General features: G+C 41.0%; 1 protein-coding gene across 1 annotated transcript in view; it reads right to left on the reverse strand.

The window, feature by feature from the left end:
- Nucleotides 1-25,767, reverse strand: part of LOC122539962 (tumor necrosis factor receptor superfamily member 16-like) — a 179,062-nt gene that overhangs the window by 36,270 nt on the left and 117,025 nt on the right. The window contains exons 4-5 of the mRNA XM_043675193.1: nt 11,360-11,558; nt 9,623-9,818 (exon numbers count right to left, since the gene is read on the reverse strand). Of these exons, the coding sequence (XP_043531128.1) occupies nt 9,623-9,818; nt 11,360-11,558 (395 nt within the window). The remainder of the gene's footprint in view (nt 1-9,622; nt 9,819-11,359; nt 11,559-25,767) is intronic.

The following is a 25,767-nucleotide window of genomic DNA, read 5'->3' on the forward strand; positions in this document are numbered from 1 at the left end:
GCTCTGTGCGATGTCCGACTCTTCCGCTCTGCCTCTGCGGCAACTTTTGATTGACAAATGAACTGGCAGTGTCATCAATCTCTGCTTCCAAAAACTTCAACTTGTTCCTGACAGGTACTTCTCTCGGGGTGTCTTGCACCTGTCTCCTCTCTGCCTTCCTCATCAGTTGCTCTCTTCTGCTCTCTTCTGGCATGATTTTTGTAATAACCTCGCTGAAGGTCTTGTCCAGAAAGATTTCGTTCTCTCGGATGAGCCTAAGGTCTTCGAGTTCTTTCGTCAGCGCTGCAATATGCTTGGTCAATTGCTGAATGTGCACACATTTTCCACACATATACGAGCCAGACACACCAGAGTCGTTGACCTTCCACATCAAGCACGTAGCGCACTGAACCAGCTGGGCAGTCATGTCTTCACCCTCTTCACCTGTGGTGTAATCACTTCACTCAACCTCCTTGTCAAAGAGTCCTGAGCTGAAGCCTCACTCTTCGATCTAAACTTTCTTAGACCCTCTTTTTGTGGCACGTCTGTGGACTCTTAATTAAGGTTAGAGGAGGAGGGAGGGAGGGAGACCCTACTTTGTAGGACCTGGGGTTTAGAACACACCCACTCTAATAGTAATCACTTACCTTCCCGACCGGCTTTGCGCTCCGTCTGAACTTCCGCCCAGCTCCCGCCGCTCACTGCTGCGAAAAGCAAGTCTGTATTGGGTTGTTCTGCTATAACGCTCGTTTCGTTAACACAAATTCACTGTAACGCAATTGATGAATTGGGATGTAGTTTCTAAAGTGTGAACCTATAAATCATGCATTGGCTGTAACGTGATTACATCACCAACACTTTAAACACTGCTTGAAAGCACAATTTTTCTATAACACGGGGTTACACAAGAATGCATCCATCACAGTATAGAAGAACTACCTGTATTTATTTTAGTGACTATGCACAACTTAGAATCATAGAATTCCTACAATGCAGAAGGAGGCTATTCAGCCTACGAAGTCTACATCAATCCTCTGAACAGTATCCCAGCCAGACTCAGTCCCAGAACCCTGTCCTCTGCCTGTAACCCTGCACTTCCCATGACTAATCCACCTAACCTTCACATCCCTGGACACCATGTGCAATTTAGCATGGCCAATCCACCTAACCTGCACATCTATGGGAACACCCGGAGGAAACCTACGCTGACACGGGGAGAATGTACACAGTCTACACAGACACTCACCCAAGACTGGAATTAAACCCAGGTCCCTATGAGGCAGCAGTGTGAACTATTGTGCCACCATATCACCCCCCTTTTCAAACCAGGTAATAAAGTTGTTTATAGCCACCTGTGTAATGTAGTTTAAAAGCTTCTTTTTCAAGATGTACAAGAAAAATTATGTTTCTTTTTGAATTGCATGTTATTAACCTAGGGGATTCTTTGTATTACTTTGTATAAGGACCAACATATATGTTTCCGAACAATTATGTTGCTTGAACATGAACTGCATTAACTTCATCCTTGTCTTTTTAAAGTTGTAACATTTTTCTCAGTCAAAAATTTACTCAAAGTGTCAAAGGCAGTATGGTATTTCAAGAAATGAGAAAATGAAGAAATAGCTTTTATTGGTTTGTGTACAGTCTGTGATTAGCAAGATGTAATAGTCCAGACCATGAAACGTATTAATGTCATGTTTTGTACTCTTCATTTGTTCTATCTGAATTCAGATGTATATGTTCATGAAAACTGCTGTTATCTCATTGGAGCCAAAACATTGGATTGGGACAGTAAAGTCTGTTGGAATCTCCAGTTTTAAATGAATTCAGATTAATTCATGTGGGTCCAAAGGAGAAAAATCAATTGTTTTGGCTTTCCTGAATTCAATCGTAGGAAAAGAAGCCTGAAAGGTAAAGAGCACAACAGTTATGGGATGCCGAGGAAATACTAGCTTTCGTTCTAAAAATTGGACAATTGTATAGTGCGCCAAGGTTTGTCTGAAACAGAACTTAGAGCATTACGACACAGTATTAACAACCATTGCACCTTCCTATCCCCACTATATCTCAAATTATTTGTAATTCTAAGCTTCACTTGTTTTCATATTCAATGCATCCTGGCATATTATTGCTTTCCAGGACCTCTTACTGCTTGTTGCTTTAAATGGAATGATGCCTAGCCCCAGTACACATCCCTGCATCTCATCATAAATGTAATGACTGCTGTTCCAGTTGAAAAACTGCAGTGTTCTATCCATAATTGGGAACATCACTATTAAAATGTTAGTGTGCTGTTAATAATGTAGCTGATAGATTTGCTTTGGTGATTTCCACCAAACCTTCATTCCTAGACTAACACCATAAATCTGGAAAAAAGACAGTCCCACAAAACTTTATCACATCTCATGAAATATGTCTTCATATTTTGCTTGGCTACATTATAGTCACTGCATTTCTAATTCGGTGTGTGAAATGCAATAAACAAGTTGCTGCTGAACAGTCTAATAATGGCGACCAGTAATGGGATGCCAATTGGACTTGAAGTTCCTTCATTGTTTCTGGATTAAAATTCTGAAACACCCTGGTTAACAGCATTTTGGATCACAGTGATCAAAGGAAAAAAAAATCAACACTACCTTTTCAAGAGAAACTAAGAATGAAAAGAAAATATTGGTCTTAGTGCACAAAGTGCATTTTTTTAATGCACTAGCTTCAATGAACACTCAATAAAGCTCCACAGACAGTAACACGATGAATGATGAATGTAATTACTTTTGGTGGAGATAAGTGAATATTTCAAAAAAGCTTTTGTGAAGTTGGACTCTTACAACAGGCAGAATGTGGTCGCACATTCATGATTCATCTGAGAGATGGTGCCTCTGACAATTTAAGGCTATCCTTCTCTCTCTACTGGAATGTGAATTGAGAATGCATATTGCAGCAAGAATGTCGCCAAATAAGTTCAATTTAGATAAATGCGAGGTGCTGCATTTTGGGAAAGCAAATCTTAGCAGGACTTATTTACTTAATGGTAAGGTCCTAGGAAGTGTTGCTGAACAAAGAGACCTTGGAGTGCAAGTTCATTGCTCGTTGAAAGTGGAGTTGCAGGTAGATAGGATAGTGAAGGAGGCGTTCAGTTTGCTTTCCATTATTGAGCAACAATGGAATAATATAATTGTCCAATTTGTAGAACTAAGGTTAGTATTTCCTAGGCACTCCATAATTGGTGTGCTCTTTATCTTTCAGGCTTCTTTTCCTACGATTGAATTGATTTTTCTCCTTTGGACCCACATGAATTAATCTAAATTCATTTAAAACTGGAGATTCCAACAGACTTTACTGTCCCAATCCAATGTTTTGGCTCCAATGAGGTAACAGCAGTTTTCATGAACATATATATCTGAATTCAAACAGAACAAATGAAGAGTACAAAACATGACACTAATACGTTTCACGGTCTGGACTATCATGTCTTGCTAATCACAGACTGTACACAAACCAATAAAAGCTATTTCTTCATTTTCTCATTTCTTGAAATACCATACTGCCTTTGACACTTTGAGTAAATTTCTGACTGAGAGAAAAGTTACAACTTTAAAAAGACAAGGATGAAGTTAATGCAGTTCACATTCAAGCAACATAATTGTTCAGAGTATTGTGCACAGGAGTTGGGAGGTCATGCTGCGACTGTACAGGATATTGGTTAGGCCGCTGTTGGAATGCTGCGTGCAATTCTGGCCTCCTTCCTATCGGAGGATGTTGCGAAACTTGAAAGGGCTCAGAAAAGATTTACAAGGATGTTGCCAGGGTTGGAGGATTTGAGCTATAGGGAGAGGTTGAATAGGCTAAGGCTGTTTTCCCTGGAGCGTCAGAGGCTGAGGGGTGACCTTACAGAGGTTTACAAAATCATGAGGGGCATAGATAGGATAAATAGACAAAGTCTTTTCCCTGGGGTGGGGGAGTCCAGAACTAGAGAGCATAGGTTTAGGGTGAGAGGGGCAAGATATAAAAGAGACCTATGGGCAACTTTTTCACGTAGAGGGTATGGAATGAGCTGCCAGTGGAAGTGGTGGAGGCTGGTACAATTGCAATATTTAAAAGGCACCTGGATGGGTATATGAATAGGAAGGGTTTGAAGGGATATGGGCCACGTGCTGGCAGGTGGGACTAGATTGGGTTGGGATATCTGGTCGGCATGGACGAGTTGGACCGAAGGGTCTGTTTCTCTGCTGTACATCTCTATGACTCTATGACTCTAAGTCAAACTGAGGCTGAACAATATCCAATCAAGAGGAATTGATGAACTGTAAATACTTGTGAATTAGGAGCTAAAAATAAACTTAGCTTCCACACTTTTCCAGCCCACTACATGTGTATGAGTGTTGGACTTTTGATTGGACCTGTCCGTGAGCTAGGAGATTGGTTTAGATGGCTATAATACTTACAGCTTCAGACCTTATTTGCTTTCTATCGGTTGGGACGGGACCTGCCTTCGCAGCTGTAGGCAGATGCAGATTCTGTTATATCAAACCAGTGCTAACAGTGGTCCCCATGAATTTCAGAGCATGGATTTTAAAAATATTCTTGCCAAGAATTAGTCCGTGGGGCAGAAGTTAAATTCTGTGTAATTTTGTCAGTAATCTATGGGCGGCACGGTGGCACAGTGGTTAGCACTGCTGCCTCACAGCGCCAGAGACCCGGGTTCAATTCCCGCCTCAGGCGACTGACTGTGTGGAGTTTGCACGTTCTCCCCGTGTCTGCGTGGGTTTCCTCCGGGTGCTCCGGTTTCCTCCCACAGTCACAAAGATGTGCAGGGCCAGGTGAATTGGCCATGCTAAATTGCCCGTAGTGTTAGGTAAGGGGTAAATGTAGCGATATGGGTGGGTTTCGCTTCGGCGGGTCGGTGTGGATTTGTTGGGCCGAAGGGCCTGTTTCCACACTGTAATGTAATCTAATCTAATCTAATCTAACTTCAATACTTTAAATCATCATCTGGAAGTTGATAAGTAGGAGATGGCATGTCTGTTAAGAAGAGATTAAGGTTAATCTCTGCTGTTCTACCATCAACCTTTTCAGGAATCTTAACTGAATAAATTCTCATGACCAAAGCCAATGATGTGCAGCATCCACCCCAAACTATCAGCAAAAATCCTGGAAAATAGTGCAATTCCATGTAACAAAAACACAATTTGACTTATTAGCTGAACTATTATTTTCCTGAAAAGCAGGCAATAAAGGTCAGCTATTTCTGGCCTGTAATGTTTATATTAAAATCCTGTTGGCTTTAATGAATCTAACTGACCCAAACAGCATCTTTCTCCTTACTGCCCACTTCATGCCCCTTTGTTCTTTGTGGTATCCGCTTCCCTTGACTTCTCTGCCCCCTTTCATTCGCTTTCTCAACTCACTGCCTCACATTCACTGACCACCACCCTACTCCCTCGCTGCTTCCTTCTCACCAAGCACTTCTTTAATCCTCATTCGTAGCAAGGACTTGGGAGAGACACAGGAGGCAGAGAGCAGAAGCAAGAGAGTGGGGTTCAGTAAGGCAAGTGACAGCCAACGAGAGGGTAAGGAGAGACAGCAAGTGGGAGGGAGTGAGGTGGCCAAGATGGGAAGAGAGCTGAGGGTGAAGCAAAAGGTTTGGAAAATGCAACAAGTGAAACAATGGGGTCTTTAAAAAACAGGATGAGCCCGTGCAGTTACAATACAATTGGTGAACATGAAAGTGGGGGCAATATCGACAGCTAAGTTATGTTACAATCCTTACAAAAATGAAACTGTGCTATTGGAAAATCCTTTAAACTATACCTGTATCAGTTAGCTGAATGCCTGGTTTGCAAGGTAGAGTGATGCCGAAAGCATGGGTTCAATTCCTGACTTGGCTGATGATACCATGATTGGCCCTCCTTCTCAACCCGTCCCCTCATCTTGGCTGTGGTGGCTGTCAGCTTAAACTGCCACCAGTTGTTTTCCCCTAATAGGAAAGCAACCAGTGGCCTGGTAGGACTGTGGGAACTTTACCTTTTTACCTATTTAAATAAGATTTTCCACCCCATGTGAAGTATTTTGATCTTATTTCCAACCCTACTCTTGCATTCAAAAAAGTAGTTGCTCTTAATCGAGTGCAGTGAACAAAATGACCCAGCAATTAGGTCAGTTAGATTATTGTATTTTTGTGGAAAAATTGTATCTTGTTTAAATGGGGACTTAATTGGGTAGCATTAAAAGGACATGACAACGAAAGAGAGACAAGAGTGTGATACTAGAAAAGCGCAGCAGGTCCGGCAGCATCCGAGGAGCAGGAGAATCGATGTTTCGAGCAAGAGCCCTTCATCAAGGTGAATTCCTGATGAAGAGCTCATGCCTGAAACGTCGATTCTCCTGCTCCTCAGATGCTGCCTGACCTGCTGTGTTTTTCCAGCACCACACTCTAGATTCTGATCTCCAGCATCTGCAGTCCTCATTTTCTTTTAAGTACAAATAGCCTCCAAGTGTTTTTAAATGCAGTAGCTGAAGGCATACATTTTATTTCTAATTAAAGTTTTCTTGCCATTGACATCTTAGAATCAATTTGCAGCCAATCAGCAAAATTGCTGATTGTTTTCTTTGTAAATCCTCCTGTCATTTTCAAAAACTCTAAAGAGATCAAGCAATAGAATTCACTGAAGACGGTGAATTTCTGGAATCAACCAATTGTGAACATGAATAGTTGCACAGCTCTTTAATCAGAACACAACTGGTGGTAAAGCCAGCATTGGTTACTAACAACAGGAAAAGCTAACCACAGGCCCACTTAATCTGAGCTGTAGGATTTATAACTCAATAGGAACATCTGTCTTTTATTAACAACTCAAAATCAGATGAGGTATAATCTTGAATTGATTGACCAGAAGGGACTAGTTTACAGCAAAAACCTTGACAGCTACCACAGTGGGATTCATTTTAGGAATGCATTTTCAATTCAAAGTTGTAATGTGACCATTGTGTTCTGGTATTACAGTGTCTGATTATGCTGATTCTGTTTATGAACAGAAGGTTTATCAATTATAATGAACTCTGAGGGCTCTTGTGGCACAGTGGCATTGTCCTAGACTCTTGACCAGAAGGTCTGGGTTCAAGTCCCACATGCATAAGCTGATTTTAAAAAATCTATAAAGAACCATGTGGCTGTTCAGATACGAAGATCATTACAAACTCAATCTAAATAGATAAAAGAATGCGTACGTGGGATTTTGCTAGACTAATTTCAATTGTTTAATTAATTGCCACTGGACTGAACTCCTGACCCAGATATTTAAATAAAGAATGCTGATCAACATGTAAGACCCCCTATTTAATCATATGCTCAACAAACTGTATTTCGACAAACCATTACCTAGTTTCCACCCAAAGTAGTAGAACTTTAAAAAAATACTTTTTTAATCAACTGTGAGCAGACATAACAGTAAAGCTTCACCACATATCTCTTCATTAACTACCTTCCTTAGCGACACCATTGGTAATAAGGGCAACACCTCCCAGCAGCTCAGGAGCAATCATGTTCCAAATTGCCTTCAGGAATTAATTTCCTCATCCCACCTGCCCAACAGAGAGCTAGCTGCAAATTGTGTCAGATATTATAAAATGTGAAATCAATTCAATCTTTGTCAGTTGGAATAGAATAGTGATGTAACCTCAATGACAGGAACTCCCCTTGAGTGCAACCCTTGCCAGGGGTAGAGACTTTACCTTGCAGTCTTCATGCTTATTTTCCAAGTTGTCCACCCCATTCTTCGCCAGAAATGTAATCAACTTTTATTTTGTGAGCACTAACATCTCTACAGGAGGACCTGTGCCCCGTCATATAAATGTATTTGCAAAAAGTCAGATCAGATGGGGTGGAGGCAATAGATATAACAGGTTATCTTTAATATTCACTCCACCATGCTTACAGATTACTTTGATCAACCAGATATATTCTGATGAACTGAATTGAGTTTGACATTTCTGAGCACTCCAGTGGCATGATTTTGGTTAATAATAAACCAATGATTTTCAGTAAAATTTGGTTCATAATCTCTGCTGAATGTTAGATCACAATTCAGAAGTCAGTAAGGTCATTTTAGATGGCGACTTTTGTTTGATATCTTTTCTGTGAAATGCCTTGAGGGGTTTTGCTGCAATAAAGGCACTATACTAATACACTTTATCATTATGGTCTTAATTTCAGACCAAGAAAATCCATTGGGCATGTATTCCTGAGATTTTTTAAAAGGTGTGAGGGCGGATGTGTTCAATGGCAACTCACAGCCACCCCTAACACTGAGAAAACATATCCCTTCACTGCCAATGAGCTTATTAAGAGAGAAGCTGAGAAATTCGCCAATGCTTTGCTTCTCATGACCTTGACGCTGGTGTCACAGGCCTCCTGAAGCTTCTGGTTCCAAAGAATCACCAGCCAAGCCCTATTACTTGGAAGGTCCAGCAAAGAGAAAACATCTGGAGCTTTTTGTACAGGGTCAGTGTATGGAGGGCTTGGCATAAGGGGTCTCCTTCAGAGGTATCTTACCCTTGTCCTCAATCCATGTCATAGTTTGCCTCCAGATTGGGGTAACTGGAGGATCTCTCCACCCTACCCAGCAGGCAAGTTGCCCTGATTTCCCAGTCAGAACACTGACCACCTTTCTCACCGAACCAGGAGGGCAGATACTCAGGGAGGGGACATGTTGAGTCCCTTAAATGACCATTAATTAACTATTTAAGGTCATTTATTGTTCTTCAAAATCTCAAGTACTTTATGTTTCTTAATTTTATTGTTCTCACCAAATCTACCATACAATTGTACATCCAGTATTGAGGTGTCTATAAATATCTATATGTTGCCAATCTAGATTCATCCATCTGTGCCAGTTTAACAATGTTATACAGAACGGAAACAGACCATTTGGTCCAACTTGTCTATGCTGACCAGATATGCCAAACCGATCTAGTCCCATTTACCAGCATTTGGTCCATATACCCATCCAGATGCCTTATAAATGTCATGATTGTACCAGTGTCCACCACTTCCTCTGGCAGCTCATTCTCTACACTGCTCAATCAGCAGCAAATCTGAACTGAAAATGCTATCAGTTACTTGCAAACATTCCTGAAGCATGGTTGGCTTGAGCTAGTTTTAGTTACACTGCAATGCTGATGTACAATGTTGACAATTAACATTTTAAAATCCTGAAAGAGACAATTTATAATAAGCTCCAGTAGATACAATCTTTGAAACATGGACATGCATTAATTTTCTGACTGTTCCTCACTATTAACGAAAGGAGAGGCAAAGTTCAGAATAGTGTATCCTGTATAGCATATCTACATTATTATTTTATCCTCATTGGCAACAAGCTCAACTATTTAAATATGTACAAACTTATAGGCGCATGATTTGAATTAATTAGAATCTCTCTATCGATTCCTCCTTTTTCTTGAACAGAAAGAGGTCAGGGGACCAAACAAGACTTTCAAAGACCCAGTAGAGGTATGAATGATCTGTTTCTGTACTGTAAGCTACCACTTTCTATGGAGTGTGAGTAAAATAGGGATTTAGAAATCATGTTTTCACTTTGTGATGATAGCCGCGTCATGCGAATAATTAATCACGACGAAACATCTGTGACCTACCTTGGCTCTGTTGCTGCTGTTGCTGCTGCTGTTGCTGCTGCTGTAGTTTCTGCTGTTGCTCCTGTAGACTCTGACTGTCAACTGAGATTCCACTGTCATTGTGCAGTTTCTCACCCTCTGGAGATGGCGTCTGGTTTACTGTCCTGTTATTGGCTCCCTGCTTGTTTTGCTTACAGCTGTTCCATCTAAGGAAAACAAGCCAAGCAACACAATGAGCTGAGGAACTTTAACATCAACTTCATTGCATAAAAAGGGAAAGAGAGAGAAGGAATAGTTTACAGAGAAGGAAGTGCACAAGCGACTGGACTCATCCATGTTAGGTAATAGAATATGAACCAAACCGTAAGAAGCTTGGAAACTGTGCTACCAATTCATTTCTCATGAAAGTACAAAAAGCAACCAAGATGACTAAGCTTTGAAGACAGTTTATATTTGTGGGGATTGCAGTATAAAGGGAGGAAGTCAGCAAGTGCAGAAGAATAGCCTTCAGCTATCGCCTCCTTCCCAAATTTGCATTGCTAAATTAGGAACTGAGTGTCTTTGAAGAAAGCAGTGGGTAGGCTGTCCATAACCATCCAAAGTCTTCAGTTCTTGCTGTACACTTTTCTCCTTATCACTGATAGCATCACTGTCACAGGGAACTGCCTGAGTCTGAGCTCAGCTCAGCATCATATCTGATCCTGAGATAAAGAGTGAATTTTCAGAAAGTCAGAGACTTTGGGGAGCTTTAAAAATGGTGGGGAGGGCCCAGATTGAGATGTCTTGCCCTATTTCTGACAGATCCTATTCTTACAGGTTGGGAAAAGATTTTTTAAAATTGAATCAAGGACTGTGGACTTTGCTAATTGGGTCATAAGGCCCATTCCTAATTGCCATTGAGAACATGGTGGCCATTACTGACCACAATTGGTGCCCATGTCCTTAGCTGCTGAAGCACTAACCTCGAGAACTCACTCCTTAAATATCTCCAACTCTCAAAATCTCTTGTCCTTCTTAAGACTTATATCTTGAATGAAACATTTGGCTATTTGCCCTAATATCTCCTGATATGGGCCAACATAACTTACTTTTTGATAAAGCTCCTGTGAGCAACTCAGGAAAATATTTTAAAGGTATTTTATGAAATGTAAGCCATTTATATTATTCTGAGTCAGAATGAATAATTTTGGCCCCTGCTGATGCTACCAAGGATACATTTCAGGACCCAGAAAGAGGTCTGTGTGAAAATTCAGGAATTAGCGAAGGAGGAGGGCTGGTACGTGAACGTGAGTCTGACAAAAAAATTCAAAGCAAGTGTGTACAACCCCCAACAGTCTTTCCATGATCCTCCATCTTTATAAATACAAGCATCAGATGATCAACAGAGGTGTCCAAAATAGAATGATGGCCATAGAAAAGGCACCAGAAAGACAGTGGGATATAGCTGCAATGAATAAAGCATCATGCTACCATCAAAAGACAAACAGTCAAATTACGAGAAAAGAAAATAATACTACTTAACAGAAAGTAAAGGAAATGAATAAACTGCATGACTTCTGACATGCTAATCCATAATTAAATCAACATTAAGTGAATTACAATTTCAAATGCACAGTTTTAGATCGCACTGTGCTACATAACCCAGCTTTGGCACGTAATCCCCATTCATTGCAAATTAGTGACCCACACAACATTACTTGTTAATCATATGCGTGTCATTAAAAATGGAGTTACTGTAAGCACTAACCGTTTGAAAGCCACATAGGCCACTAGTCCCACTACCACTGCGGCCAGGATAGAACAGTAAACAGGAATGATGTTGTCAGTGTTTCCCTGCCCAATAAACTGTGGAGAACTTGGCACCGCCGGGGTGGTCATTATCTCTGTTGTTGTGATGGTTTTCGGAGATACATCTGTCTTCGCAGAAATGATTCTTGGATTGTAAGCTGTTTAACAGAGAGAAAAAACTTTACTTTTTTTTGTACTTTTTTGTGGTACAGTTAGTTAAATTTATTCTCAAAAAGATTTTGTTTTTTTAATTCCTGTATGTATAGAGTAGCATAAATGTTATATCTTATAATTAACAAATTCAAGCTCTGATCATCATAGTCTCATGATTCTGTCTACATCCAGATAAATGTCACTATTGGCTGCAATCTTTTCCAGTCAATTTAATTCCAATCATATACCATTCAAATCCCTTAAATAAAATTGGTGAGATGATTCCAGCACTAAATTAAAGAAATTAGGAATACATTTAAATGTTCATAGCTCTTTATTACGAGAAAGATTGTAGCAAGGATGACTTCAGAAAGGGAATTGACAATAATATAAAACAATGACTGGCAGATCAAGTCAATTATTGAATCTCACATCCAAATCATGTTAAATTAAGCTTTAGTGGTTTTCATGACTAGACGATCTTGTCATAATGTCTGTGATGAACAGCCAACCTTCAGAATACAGTTTAAAGAGACAGTGGGCATCATAATAATAAACTTACAACTTTAGCTGGCTATGATTTTATTATAAAATGTGATTCAGATTACGTAATGCAATAGAAAGAGGGAAGGAAAATACAACTGAAGGAATTTAGAGAAAAAACTAATATGGGTATAAACATAAAAGAAAATTAAAGCTGGATGCATTTATTTTGTGCTTTGCTAATATTTTTTCAAATAAGCTGAAAGATGACCGAATGGACCCCCCATTGTCCTCACTTACAGGATCTGTATCCCTCTATTCCCTTCCCATTCATGTATTCATCCAGGTTCCTCTTGAATGCTGCTATTGCGTCTGCTTCCACCACCTCCTCTGGCAGCACTTTCCAGGCACTCCACCCCCTTTGTGTGGAAAATTTGTCTCGCACATCTCTTTTAAACTTCACCCCCCCCCCCCCCCCACACCCTCCCCACTCCCCCATACAATCTAAGTAATTGGCCCCTCCACCATGGAAAAAAGCCAGGTTCAAGAACTCAATGGCCAACCAAAATGAGCATGCAACTATTGTCACAGACTTCATCAGTAAATGTGTCGAAGCCAAAGAAGTTAATTTAAGTGTTCCTCAACCATAAACCATGGATGAACAGAGAAATCCACTCCCTACTGATATCCAGGTCTGAGGCGTTCAAGTCAGGTGACCCTGACCTACACAATAAATCTAGGTACGATCTTTGCAAAACCATCAGGGATACCAAGGACAATACCAGACTAAACTAGAGCCCCAGACTAACTACATGAACACAGTCGACTGTGGCAAGGTCCGATATAACGGATGACAAAGCGAAGTCAAGCAGAATCGCATTTCCCGATGAGCTCAATGCATTCGATGCTCATTTGAAACAGAAGATCAGTGAAATGATGTCACCTTCCCCCAACAGCCTTGGGTGCCCCTGTACCCACAGTCACCGCCGCAGATGGCCTTCTTGAAGGTGAACCCATGGAAAGCGATTGGCCCGGATGGAGTTCCCAACCGTGCACTCAGACCCTGCACAGACCAGCTGGCGATATCATTAACCTTTCCTTACTGCAGTGTGAAGTTCCCATGCGTTTCAAGAAGACTACTATCATCCCTGAAAAATCAGGCAACATGACTCAATGACTATTACCCAGTGGCTCTGACATCCAGCATTATGAAATGCTTTGAGAGGTTAGTAACTGCTTTGATCCACTACAATTCGCCTACCGTCACAACAAGTCCATGGCAGATGCCTTCTCCTTGGCCCTACACTCATCCCTGGAACATCTGGATAACATGGACATCTATAAAAGACTCCTATTTATTGACTACAGCGACACCTTCAAAACCATAATACCAGCAAAACTCATCTCCAAACACCAAGGCCTAGGACTCTGCTCCCCCCTCTGTAACTGGATCTTCGACTTCCTGACCGACAGATTGCAATCAGTAAGGATAGGCACAATAATCCTCAATATCAGTTCCCTACAAGACTGTGTACTCAACCCCTTACTATACTTCTTATGTATGGACAACTGTGTGGCCATCTTCACTTCTAATTCCATTTACAAATTTGCTGATGACACCACTATAGTGGGGTTGGATCACAAACAATGATGAGACAGAGTACAGGAAGGAAATAAACAGTTCAGTGGTATGGCATAAAGACAGCAATCTCCTCCTCAATGTCAGAAAAACAAAGGAACCGGTCATCGACTTCAGGAAGTGGAGTAGAGGAAGTGCCCCTGTCTATATCAATGGGGCTGAGGTGGAGGTGGTCACGAGCTTCAAGTTCCTAGGAATAATATCACCAACAATCTGTCCTGGTCCATCCACATCGACGCTACAATCAAGAAAGCACACCAATGCCTCTATTTCCTCAGAAGGCTAAGGAAATTCAGCATATCCACAATGACCCCTTACCAATTTGTATAGATGCGCCATAGAAAGCAGCCTATCTGGATACATCACAGCTTGATACAGCAACTGCTCTGACCAAGACCGCAAGACATTCCAGAGAGTTGTGAACACAGCCCAATTCATCATGTAAACCAGCTTTCCTTCCACTGACTACGTCAACACTTGAAGTTGCCTCAGGAAAAACAGCCAATACAAACAAAGACCCTTCCTTCCCCAATTATACTGTCTTCCCCCCTCTTCCATGAGGTAGAAGATACACGAGTTTGAAAACACATACCAACAGATTCAAGAACAGCCTCTTCCCAGTTGTTATCAGACCTCTCATATATTAGAGTTGATCTTTCTCTATAGTTTCTCTGTAGCTGTAACACTATATTCTGCATTCTGTTCTGTTACCCTCATTTACTGATGTAAGCTACAAATAATCTGGATAGCACTCATAACATTTTTCACTGTATCTCGGTACATGTGACAATAATAAATAAAATCAAATTAAATGCAGAAAGGTTGTTTGCCTCTGAAGGAGAGTCTAGGACTAGAGGGCATCATCTCAGAGTAAGGGTCACCCATTTTAAGACAGAGATGAGGAAGACTTTCTTCCCCCAAAGGCAAGTGAGTCTGTGGAATTCTTTACTGCAGACGGCTGTTGAGGTTGGTCGTTAAGTATGTTCAGGGTTGAGAGAGACAGATTTTTAATCAGTAAGGGAAACAAGTTATGAGACAAAGGCAGGAAAGTGGAGTTGAGCATTGTCAAAATAGCCACAATCTCATTGAATGGCACAGCAGACTCAATAGGCTGCTGAACGGCCCTCTTATGTTCCTGTGTCTATGTCTTTGTTCTAAGTGAAGGATAAGCTTTGGCAGGTTGAAATGCCAATTTTATCCATTAATTTTTCTTTGTCCTCTAAATGGGAACTGTGATTTAAATCAGTCTTGATTCCTGGTGTTGTGGTTGTGGTTATGCTTAGTTCTGGTGTTTAAGAAAGCCTTTTTATCAACCACAATAAAGTGCTTCCTGTCAGTACTTAATAATGATTCACTACTTGTTAGTCTCACAGTTCATCTCACGATATAATAAGACTGACTTGAAAAGGCACCTGAACAGATTCCTTCCTACATTTAGTTCTGTGAGAAAAACAGTTTTATGGAATATATATAGTCTTCATTAAAATGAGGAATCATAGAATCCTGAAATCCCTATTGTAGGAACAGGCCTTTCAGCCCAACAAGTCCCCACTGACCCTCTGAAGAGTAACCCATCCACCTACATTTACCCCTGACTAATGCACCTAACGTACACGTCTCTGAATAGTATGGGCAATTTAGCATGGCCAATTCATCTAACCTGCACGTCTTTGGATAGTGGGAGGAAAGAGGAGCACCCAGAGGGGACCGACATAGACAGGGGAGAATATGCAAACTCCACATACACAGTCGCCTGAGGCTGGGATCGAACACGTGTCCCTGGTGCTGTGAGTCAGCAGTACTACCCACTGAGCCACCATGCCATCCAGTAAGAGCTAACTTAAAACTTGCTTCCAGGGAGAAGTATCACTTTGAACACAGAACATGAAAGATCAACAATTACAAAAATAATAACTTTAATAATCAGCCAAATGTGAGGACACTTTGTTTCTCAGACAGAACACATTGCTATTATTCTCGCATTCATCAAAGCAAAAGTTTAATCAGACCGGAGCATAACTTCAGGTGTGTTAACCTGAATAGGAACAACTGATTTTCCAGCTGTTGGCTTCTCCAGGTTTGCTTCAGGTTCACGGAATCATAAAATCCCTACAGTGCAGAAAGAGGCCATTCAGCCCATTGAGTCTGCACTGACCCTCCGAAGACCATCCCACCAAAACCAGCTCCCTACTCTAAACTTGTACTCCTGCATTTACCACGGTTGCTTCACTTAGCCTACACAATAAATAGTTAATTGATAATCATTAGTTTGTACCAGCACATTTTTAGTTCTCATCTGTCAAAGCTATCAAGATATGGTCATATTATTTACAGGTCACTAATGCAGCTGGTGGTACTTTGATTCAATTAATAAAATCTGGAATTGAAAGTTAGCCTCAGTGCTGGTGACCATGATATTGTCATCAATTGTTGTAAAAACATGTCTGGTTAACTAATGTCCTATAGAGAAGGAAATCAGTCATCCTTCTCTGGTCTGGATTACATGTGAGTCCAAATCTACAAAATTGTGGTGATACTTAATTTCCATCTAAAATGGCTTATCTATTCAAGGGCTATAGATGGATGAGCAATAAATGCTAGTCTTGCTAGTGACATGCAATTTGCACGATAAAATAAAGAGACAAAAACTCTCCTGCAAAACTGATCAAGGCTCCCATGTCAAAACCATCTCCATTGTTTCTTCACCTTCTGCAAAATCATTCTCTGTTGTGAATATCATTCGTAAAAAGGAACCTTTTAATGAAACTACCAAGTCACCTGCTTTCACTTATGCTGGACACAGGCCTTCTACAATCCCCCTTCCAACAGGGAAAATAATAACTGGTCTTTATTTGCAGTTGAAGTGCCTGTACAAACTGGAGCTTCGTGTCCAGAGAAACTGTCCGTCTTTTGCATGGCAAGAACACAAATTGTTTAAGATGCAAAATTGCCGCAGCAGTAACACCAAATTTCCTCCGTCCAACCTTCACAATTCATGTTTCCAATTTTGTGCACAAATAGTGCTAGGATGTCTCAATCAACACTTAGATGAAACTCACTAAAGAAAACAGATAATGATCAGTGTCACAACAGCAGTGAACTCACTTTGAAGTAAGTCTAGTACCAAAAGAATGATTAGATTAGATTCCCTACAGCATGGAAGCAGGCCCTTCAGCCCAACAAGTCCACAATGACCCTCCGAATAACCCACCCAGACCGATTCCCTTACCCTATATTTACCCCTGACTAATGCACCTAACACTATGGGCAATTTAACATGGCCAATTCATCTGACCTGCACATCTTTGGATTGCAGGAGGAAACCGGAGCACCCGGAGGAAATCCATGCAGACACAAGGAGAATTTGCAAACTCCACACAGACAGTCACCCAATGCGAGAATTGGAACCCAAGTCCCTGGTGCTGTGAGGTAGCAGTGCTAACCACTGAGCCACTGTGCCATCCCATTATGATCCATCATACTAAAATTAAACAACGTATTCATGTTTGTTGAATCCATTTTGTTACTAGATAATCGGCTGAAGTCCCTTTTCTATTTTTGGTTACCAGCATCTGTTTCAACGTTACCCCACAGCCCAGTCTATCACTATGTGCAGGCAACAAGATATCCAGGTAAAGGTCAAAATTCTGTCTGCATTAGTCCAATAAATGTCTTCTGTATATTGTGTGCAACTAGGCATTGTCTTCAATGGGCTTTTCTTGTTTTATGCACAAAGCAATCAAAGTCCTCTCAGAATAATGTAACTTCAGTGTGAATTTTAGCATTATTTTCATGGAGATGGAGTAAATTTTAATATGAAATTGTCCCATGAACTCAGCTTTGGAACCAGATGTTTTTGTTGAAATTGTCCATTGATTTTAGGGCTTAAAACTGTAAGCATTTGAAACCTGCAGAAAAATATCATTCATGAACATAGTATATACCTGTAGATCGAGTCAAGAGGCCCAAAGATCCACTAGTTCCTTTTTCATACAGTTTTATAACAGTTTGGGTCATAAATTGTTTGTATTATTAGAATCAAACAATTGAAGAATTTTATCTATCATGAAATTGTTATGTGGACAAAACTATTAAGTCTTAAGAGTTATTCGATGGTTGAATTGGTCAAAAACATCTATTTGGTTGCAACGTCAATTTTTTCTTTATTTACCTGCAAATGGTGCTTGAAGAGGCCCCCGCCGTTTGTGGAAAGAGGCAGTTTCTTCAAGTTGTACTTTTGATAAAAAACAGGCTTTGCAATAAAGCTGACATGCCGATGAGAAACACCCATCTAATTTCCCAGTCTCAACATAGGTTCATGCTTTTTTCAAAGTCGAAGCCATTAATTGCTCCCAAATTTATTTGGAGCCGAATATCCCATCGTATATCTTAAAGAAAATCCCAATCCTACTGTAAATCTAAAATGGTCAGGATATAACTATTCAACTTTTAACTTTTGAATATAGAACGTCTTTTGCAGATTTTAAACGCAGGTGATTGTTAGACCATTCAAGGAAATAGCAGATATTTTTCATTGACAGAAACATCTGGTCCGCAAGCTAAAACTGTTGTAACAAAATCTGTGTGCTTTTTTTTGCTTTAAAAGATAAAACATACTCTTAAAACTGCAAGAAACCATTGACAACGCATCAGAGACACAGCAGGACTCCACGTTTGTATTTTAAATCAAAAGGATTTTTTAGTCAAGGGGGAAAAATGTTATTGAAATAAGTAGTTTCGACCCAATTAATGTGTTTATGCCCTACTGCTAACCTAAGGAATGCATTGTAGATCTGACTGTGGGTGTCGCAAAGCTATGAATGTTGTAAATTACATTTGAAGCTTAGTGTTTGTTTTATGTTCATTGACCTCTTCACTAATGCATATTGAATTCCCTTGTGGTTATGAGCCCTTCATTCTTTGGTTTGCAGAGAAACATGAACGTTAAACTCAGCAGCAAATACTTTGGGAGGTAAACGGTAAGTCAGCTTTCATCGTAAGAGGATTTTAGAAGAGGAGAAAAAAAAGTTTCACTTCAATTATACAGAGCACTGGTGATCCCGCACATGGAGTAATCTGGGCAGTTCTGGGGTTCTTGCCAAAGACAGAGTGCAGCAGATGCCCACCTGATTGATTCCAGCGATGGTAGGACTGTTCTATAAGGAGCCACTGAGAAGATGGGGCCTGCGTTCTCTGGAGCTTAGAAAAACTTACAAAACTCTTGAAGAGCTTGACAGATTAGATGCAGAAAAGATGTTTCCCTGGCTGTGAAATTGAGAAACAGAGGATGCAATCTCAGAACAAAGAATAACCTGTTCAGCACTCAGCTGAGGAAGCACTTAGGGTGGCATGGTGGCACAGTGGTTAATGCTGCTGCCTCACAGTGCTCGGGACTTGGGTTCAATTCCACCCTCAGATGATAGTCTGTGTGGAGTTTGTGCATTGTCATCATGACTGTATGGGATTGGCCATGTTAGATTGCCCAGAGATGTGCAGGTTAGCTGTGTAAGCCATGGGAAATATAGTGTAGGGGATGTGTCTGTGTGTAATGCATTCCGGAGGGTCAGTGTGGACTTGTTAGGTGGAATGGTCTGTTTCCACACTGTAAGGATTCTATTCTATAAACTTCATCACTCAGTTGGTAGTAAACATTGGAATTTTCTAGCCCAGAGAGATGTAGAGATTCAGTTACTAATGTATCTTTTCTTTTGGCTAAGTCCGAGTTGCGTCATCTTGTGGAGAGTTTCTCACTGCAATGCCTTTAATTTTCTCGCTGTCTCTTACTAAACTTGCCTTACACACCTCACCCCTGCGGTATCTCGAAATCTAATCTTTGCCCTATAGTAACATGTATTCCAGAACATATTCCCAGAACAACTCAGCACTCAGTGCCTATCCTGGAATTCACCAACATTCCTGCGTCCATGCCATCTTTAAAGGATAGACAACCAATGTCAGTCCAGAGCTGTCATGCACAATTGGAGTATTTGGAATCCTGTTTTGTGTGTGGAGTCTTGGGAGGTCCTGCTGGACAGGGTGATGCATAAGCAGGAATGCCAGTTTCCTTATGATTAGGAATGGAGGTCACTATATCAGACTTTGACAATCTGGTCCAAGCTTGCCACGCAGGCTTCTGTGGTCTCAGCTGTCTGGCAAAATGCCAGTACTGTAGTAAATAAAACAATGTCCTTCTCCACTCCACCAGCAAGAAAGCACAGCAATGCCTCTACTTCCTCAGGAGGCTAAGGAAATTTGTCATGTTCATAAAGACTCTTACCAATTTTTATAGATGCACCATAAAAGGCATCCTCTCCAGATGCATCTTAGCTTGGTATGGTAACTGCTTTGTCCAGAACCTTAAGAAACTACAGAGAGTTGTGAACACAGCCCAGTCCATCACACAAGCCAACCTTCCATCCATTGTCATTTTGGAAAGGCAGCCAACGTTAGCAAAGACCCCTCCCACCGCAGTTATAATCTCTTCCAACCTCTCCTATCAGTCAGAAGACACAAATGCTTAAACACACAAACCAACAGATTCAAGAACAGCTTCTTCCCTGTGTTATCAGACTTGAAATTTTAAATTTAATGCTAAATTAAATGTACCTTTTCCATAGCCGTAACATTGCATTGCTCGCTCTGTCCTATTACCCTAATGCACTTTGTTTGGTGTGCTCTGCCTGTACTGCATGCAAAACAAAATATTTCACTGTGCCTAGGTACATGTGACAATAATAAATCAAATCAAATCAAAAACCAGCATAAGTGCCACAATCTTCTCTCCAGCACCCCAGACTCGCACTCTCTGTTACTACACCCTCTCCTGCTAAGGCTCATGCTTTGTCAATCTCACTGCTGCCTGCAGCCACCACCCCAACCACTGACACCACCAACCCTTCATACCCTCTGCACTGTCTAATCACTTGCTCAGGATATCACCATTGCACCTACACCAACAATAATAGCTATGCCATGCAAGTTTGTGTGCTGTAATACCAGCGTGTGTCTCATTCCATGAAGAAAGCAGAAGGACTCAAGATATTATGGGCTGTTGGTCATTCTTAGGCCTACTGAGGAGAGATCCTGACTAAAACGGTTCTAAGCAGAGTCTGGATTATTAATGGAGGTAGGCCTTGTCTTACTGTGCTGAGATCCTCAGAGCAAAAACCATCCCTTCATTTTACAAAGGCCTGCTGACACTCACTATCTTCCTGGTTTTTAATTCAATATAGCTCTCACTCCTGTATACTTGCTTCTGTAAAATCTGCAATCCATGGAACACATTCAAAACTTTTAAATCTCCTCAAGCAGTTAATTTTTTTTAATAAAAATAGAGGTTCTATTCAGAATGAAATCAAAGGCAGCTAACTATTTAATAGCCACTTCAAAATGTTAATTGAATTGTGAACTCAGAACACCCTGCTGAAATAATTGTAGCTAATGGTGTCATACAGTCTGAGTCATAGATCCATAGGGATGTACAGCACAGAAACAGACCCTTCAGTCCATCTTGTCCAGTAACCACTCAAGAAATGTATGCAGCACTACTGACAATGCATGACCAGATAATAGCCTAGCCTATACTTGCCATGCAAAGTTATCCAGCAGAGGTTTGCACATTGACAGTTTAAAGAGCAGAGCATTTAAAAACCTCCTTATTATAACCATCACACAAACATTATCCACCCTTCAAGTGTATTCCAATCTACTCCATCAAATTGTGTTTCTCCTATTAGATTAAGGTTCTTGTAACAACAAAAGATGGGATCTATTAGAACTCATCATGAAGTTGAAATGGCCTTGCTGTGTTTGGGAAATGGGTTTCCTTCCTGTGTGATTCACATTCCACCAGCAGCAAAACCGGATCAGTAGGAAGGTAGACGAGATTTCCACAGCTAGGTCTTGTAAAAGGTTTTCGATGTCTTCCCAACTTAGGAAGTTGTAACTAGAGACTGTTTTTTTCCAAAACTGCTGTCTCTTTCTTATTGTCACCCAGGTGTTGTACAGCAGTGTAGGCTTACCTTTTGCTTGGTTTTAGAAATTGTATTCACTGTCCAGGCATTTTTTTTTCAAAATACCCAGAAATGTACCATTACTTGCTGAGCAAAAAAAAGATAACTAACAGACGGAAAGCATTGGGACAAGTCACGGCCATAAGCTTTGATCTCACAATCCATTTTACAGTTTATTGCTCTGCATAACAATACAAGCTTCAAACATTTTACAGCATTTTACTGAACCTCATTATTCTTGTATGTCCTTTTTAAGCTTTCCATCTTATTTCTCTTCCAGTCTTGTAACTGAGACAAGTTGCTGTGCTTTTATTGTTAACAGGACAGACACAATGGAGCACCACACATTCTACTGTGATTTACTCACCAATTGTTGGAGATTCGCAGAACTTAAATACTAATTTAACTCCACTACAAGACAGCGACCTTGTAATCTCCAATTCTTCATATCAATTCTGTAGTTTACTTCAATTTGTTAAAGAGATGGGCTTTAAGGAGAGTCTTAAAGGTGAAAAAGGATGTGGACATATGAGGAATTAGAAAGTAAATTCAGATTGGGGATCTAAGTAACTGAAAGAAAGGCTGCTATGAGTGGATTAAAGGGAGTGGGGAGAGGGGTTAACACTTGGCTAGAACCGTAGGGTTCCAGGTATCAGAGGCTGGCTGGAAAGTTAGCAAAAGGTCTGTGTTGCCTCCTTGGGGAAGACAGACTGGTATCAAATGCCATTCAGGTCAAGTTCAAGCCTTTACCAAAATCGAGGAACTCGCAAGCAGAACTTCGGCCTACTGAGAGTTCCAGGTTAGCAGAGGCCGGAAACTCTCTTATGTGTTAGCGGTACTTGATGAGGCCTTTATTGACATTAAATTGGCACTTACTAGGGGCAAAGAATCAGAGACTGGGGGAATGGGGGCCTAGGATTGAGGACTGGGGAACAGAAACCCAGGACTGAGGAAACTGGGGCCCAATGTTGAGGAGTAGGAGAACAGGGACCGAAGATTGATGACTGGGGGAGCTGAGGCCCAGAATTAAGCATTGAGGGAGCTGAGGCCTAGGATTGAGAATTGGGGGAACAGGGGCCCAGGATTGAGGATCGAGGGAGCTGAGGACCCGAATTGAGGATTGGGAGAGCAGGGGCCAAAAATTGAGGATTGGGGGAGCTGAGGCCCCGGATTGAGGATCGGGGGAGCTGAGGCCCAGGTTTGAGGATCGGGGGAGCAGAGACCCAGAACTGAGGATCGGGGGAGCTGAGGCCCAGGATTGAGGATCGGGGGAGCTGAGGCCCAGGATTGAGGATTGGGGGAGCAGAGGCCGAGGATTAAGGGCTGAGGGAACAGGGGCCCAGGACTGAGGACATCAGGAACGGAGCCACCATCTCAATCAGGCGATGAGTGACTTTGACTAAGGGACTTTCGTTCCTCCCACAACATAACTTACAGACCACAAGCAAACCACAGTTTTACCTTTTGTGGATAATATATGTTGTCAGTCCAAATCCGAATACTGGGTGTGGCTGGATAAGAACCTTAAAGTCGTCATTAATTGGTTGTTTAAGGGCCTCAATTGGCATCAGAGCAGGAAGCAGGCCTGCGCACTCCTGACTCAAATCCAGCAACGGCAGAAATCTGGTGGGGGTCAGATTTCATTATCCACCTAATGAATAGCCATCTCCACTTCCAAACACACCACAAGACAGAGACCATACCATTCCATCCAAGAGTATTAGGAGATGAAAACAGAATTTGCTGGTGAAACGCAGTAGGTCTGGCTGCATCCGTGGGAAGGAAACAGAGTTAACATTAACTCTGCTCTCTTCCCACAGCTGCTGCCAGAACAGCAGAGTTTCGCCAGCCATTTCTGTTTTTGATTTGGATCTCCGGCCCCCGGGGTTCTTTGTCTTAATATATGGCATGAGTTGTTAATTTGCAAAAATTATGGGACTGAGGTGGGTGTGGCCATGAGAGTATTTGAGAATGAGAAATTTCAAATGGAAACATTTGGTGAACAGAAGCCAATAGACACTAAAAAGGACAGAAACAAATCCTTGAGCATGATGGGAAGAGCGTCAGATGAGCTAGAGTTCTGAGAGATGAAGAATAGAGAGCTGCTTGTTGACACTAAATATTTACAGGTTACTAAGTCTTAATTTAGACTTTATCTGTCCCTCACCTCCCACCTCCAATCCCACAAACCAGCTTTCCTATAGCACTTTTGGATTTAGTTTATTTAAAGTCTCCAATTCAAGAAAACATAGAGCATTCCTGCCATAATTTTGTCTTAGATTAAATTCAAGATGGGTCAGCACACAGTTAACTCTCTGTATCACCCATTTCTAGCTATGCTGAGGTATTAAAGGTCAGCATCTTAAAAGCTTTGTAGATCCATTTGTTAGCATAAAGCTGCAGTTTTCAAATACAACTCACAATGGTAAGATTTCAATTGTCACCAGCACGCCACTAAAGGATTTTATCTCATAAATATTGTGTCTCCTTTTTCATCTCTACAGGTTATTTGTTACAGCATGATATATTATTGATTTGGCAGAGCCAGATTCATCCGTATGTTTCTATCATAACAATAGTGTCCTTAGCCCACCCCTACACTAACCCCTGCTCTCCTTATTCTCTGGATGCTAGAGATACTGCACACAGTTTGCCTCATATTTCTCCTTTCAAAGATTAATACTACAAGCAACTATTTGTTACCACTTCAAAAGTGCATTGGAAACATAACACCTTCCAAAACATTTTAATGTTTAAAATTTTGACACATTCCAGAGTCCACATCAGTGTCCTAATACCTCTAACATCTCAAAGTGTATACACAGTCTATGTTCTCTTGATTGCAGTCTTTTCAATATTGACCACTATAGCTGTTCAATTCTTCCACATATCCCAGCGTATCAATGTCCTACGGATTTTCACATCTTGGGGTACACATTTTGATGGTCACAACATCTCCTGTATCTCCCAGGCATTTAATTGAATACAACACCACTCAGTGATTAAACAATTAAGCACTCCCATTATGACCCAAACGAACTTTGGACATGTCAATGTTTATGGACTATCAGGGTCTCCACAGATCACAAAATAGCAGACACTGACTTACTGCCACAGAAGGTTGTGGAGGCCAGGTCATTGAGTGTTTTTAAGACAGAGGTAGATGGGTTCTTGATTGTCAAGAAGATCAAAGGTCACGGGGAAATGGCGAGAGAATAGGGATGGGAAACTTATCAGCCATGATTGAAGGTGGAGCAGCTCGATGGACTGAATGGCCTAAATTCTGCTCCCGTGTCTTATATTCTTTTTTCTAACATGTGGAAGATACTAAGGATGAAGATTTGGCAAATATTAAGAATGTCATAGATTGTGGTACTTTAGAGGTATTGAACTATTTTATACACAGAGTTACAGGTGTAATTGGGATATTATAATGTATGTGGGATACTGAGATATGTGTCCATTGTGAGATGTTGAAGACAGTGAGGTGTTCACACAGTAGAAGATTTAATGGATTGCAGTGTGTCCATACATTGAAGTATGTGAGAAACATTAGAGTAGAATTTGAGGATTCTTTTACTTTCCACTTTAAGCTTTGCAGAAAAAAGTGAGAAATCCAACAGAAAGTATAGTCTTGTGTGATCGCAGTATGTGCAAAGATGTTTAAAAGGAAGAGGACAGCAATTTAGATGCTGGGTTACCCTGAACCTTCACCTTCTATAGGAGAGTGCCCCAGTCTGTTCCAATAGTTATCACCTCAAATTCTGGTCTCATTCTTGAAAGTCTTTTCTGCATCTTCAACAGTGTCTCTAAATGTTTTTATTCCTATCCAGTGGCAATGCGTATCAGAAAATAATGAGTACCCTTGCACTAGTTTCCAATATGTGCTTCTACTTTGTGAAGTTGCCACTTTGAAAGTTCAAAGTTAGAAACGTATTATTTCCGTGCTGCCATAATGAATACATTTGGAGAGTGCATGAGATTGCCATGCCTGATTGTAAACAGGCACACTGGCTTGCCCAGTTTAATACTGCGAACCTGTTCCAAATAGAAAATCTGCTTCCATTCAATTGCCCGTTA

Source organism: Chiloscyllium plagiosum, chromosome 33, assembly GCF_004010195.1.
Source record: "Chiloscyllium plagiosum isolate BGI_BamShark_2017 chromosome 33, ASM401019v2, whole genome shotgun sequence".
Classification (NCBI taxonomy): Eukaryota; Metazoa; Chordata; class Chondrichthyes; order Orectolobiformes; family Hemiscylliidae; genus Chiloscyllium; species Chiloscyllium plagiosum.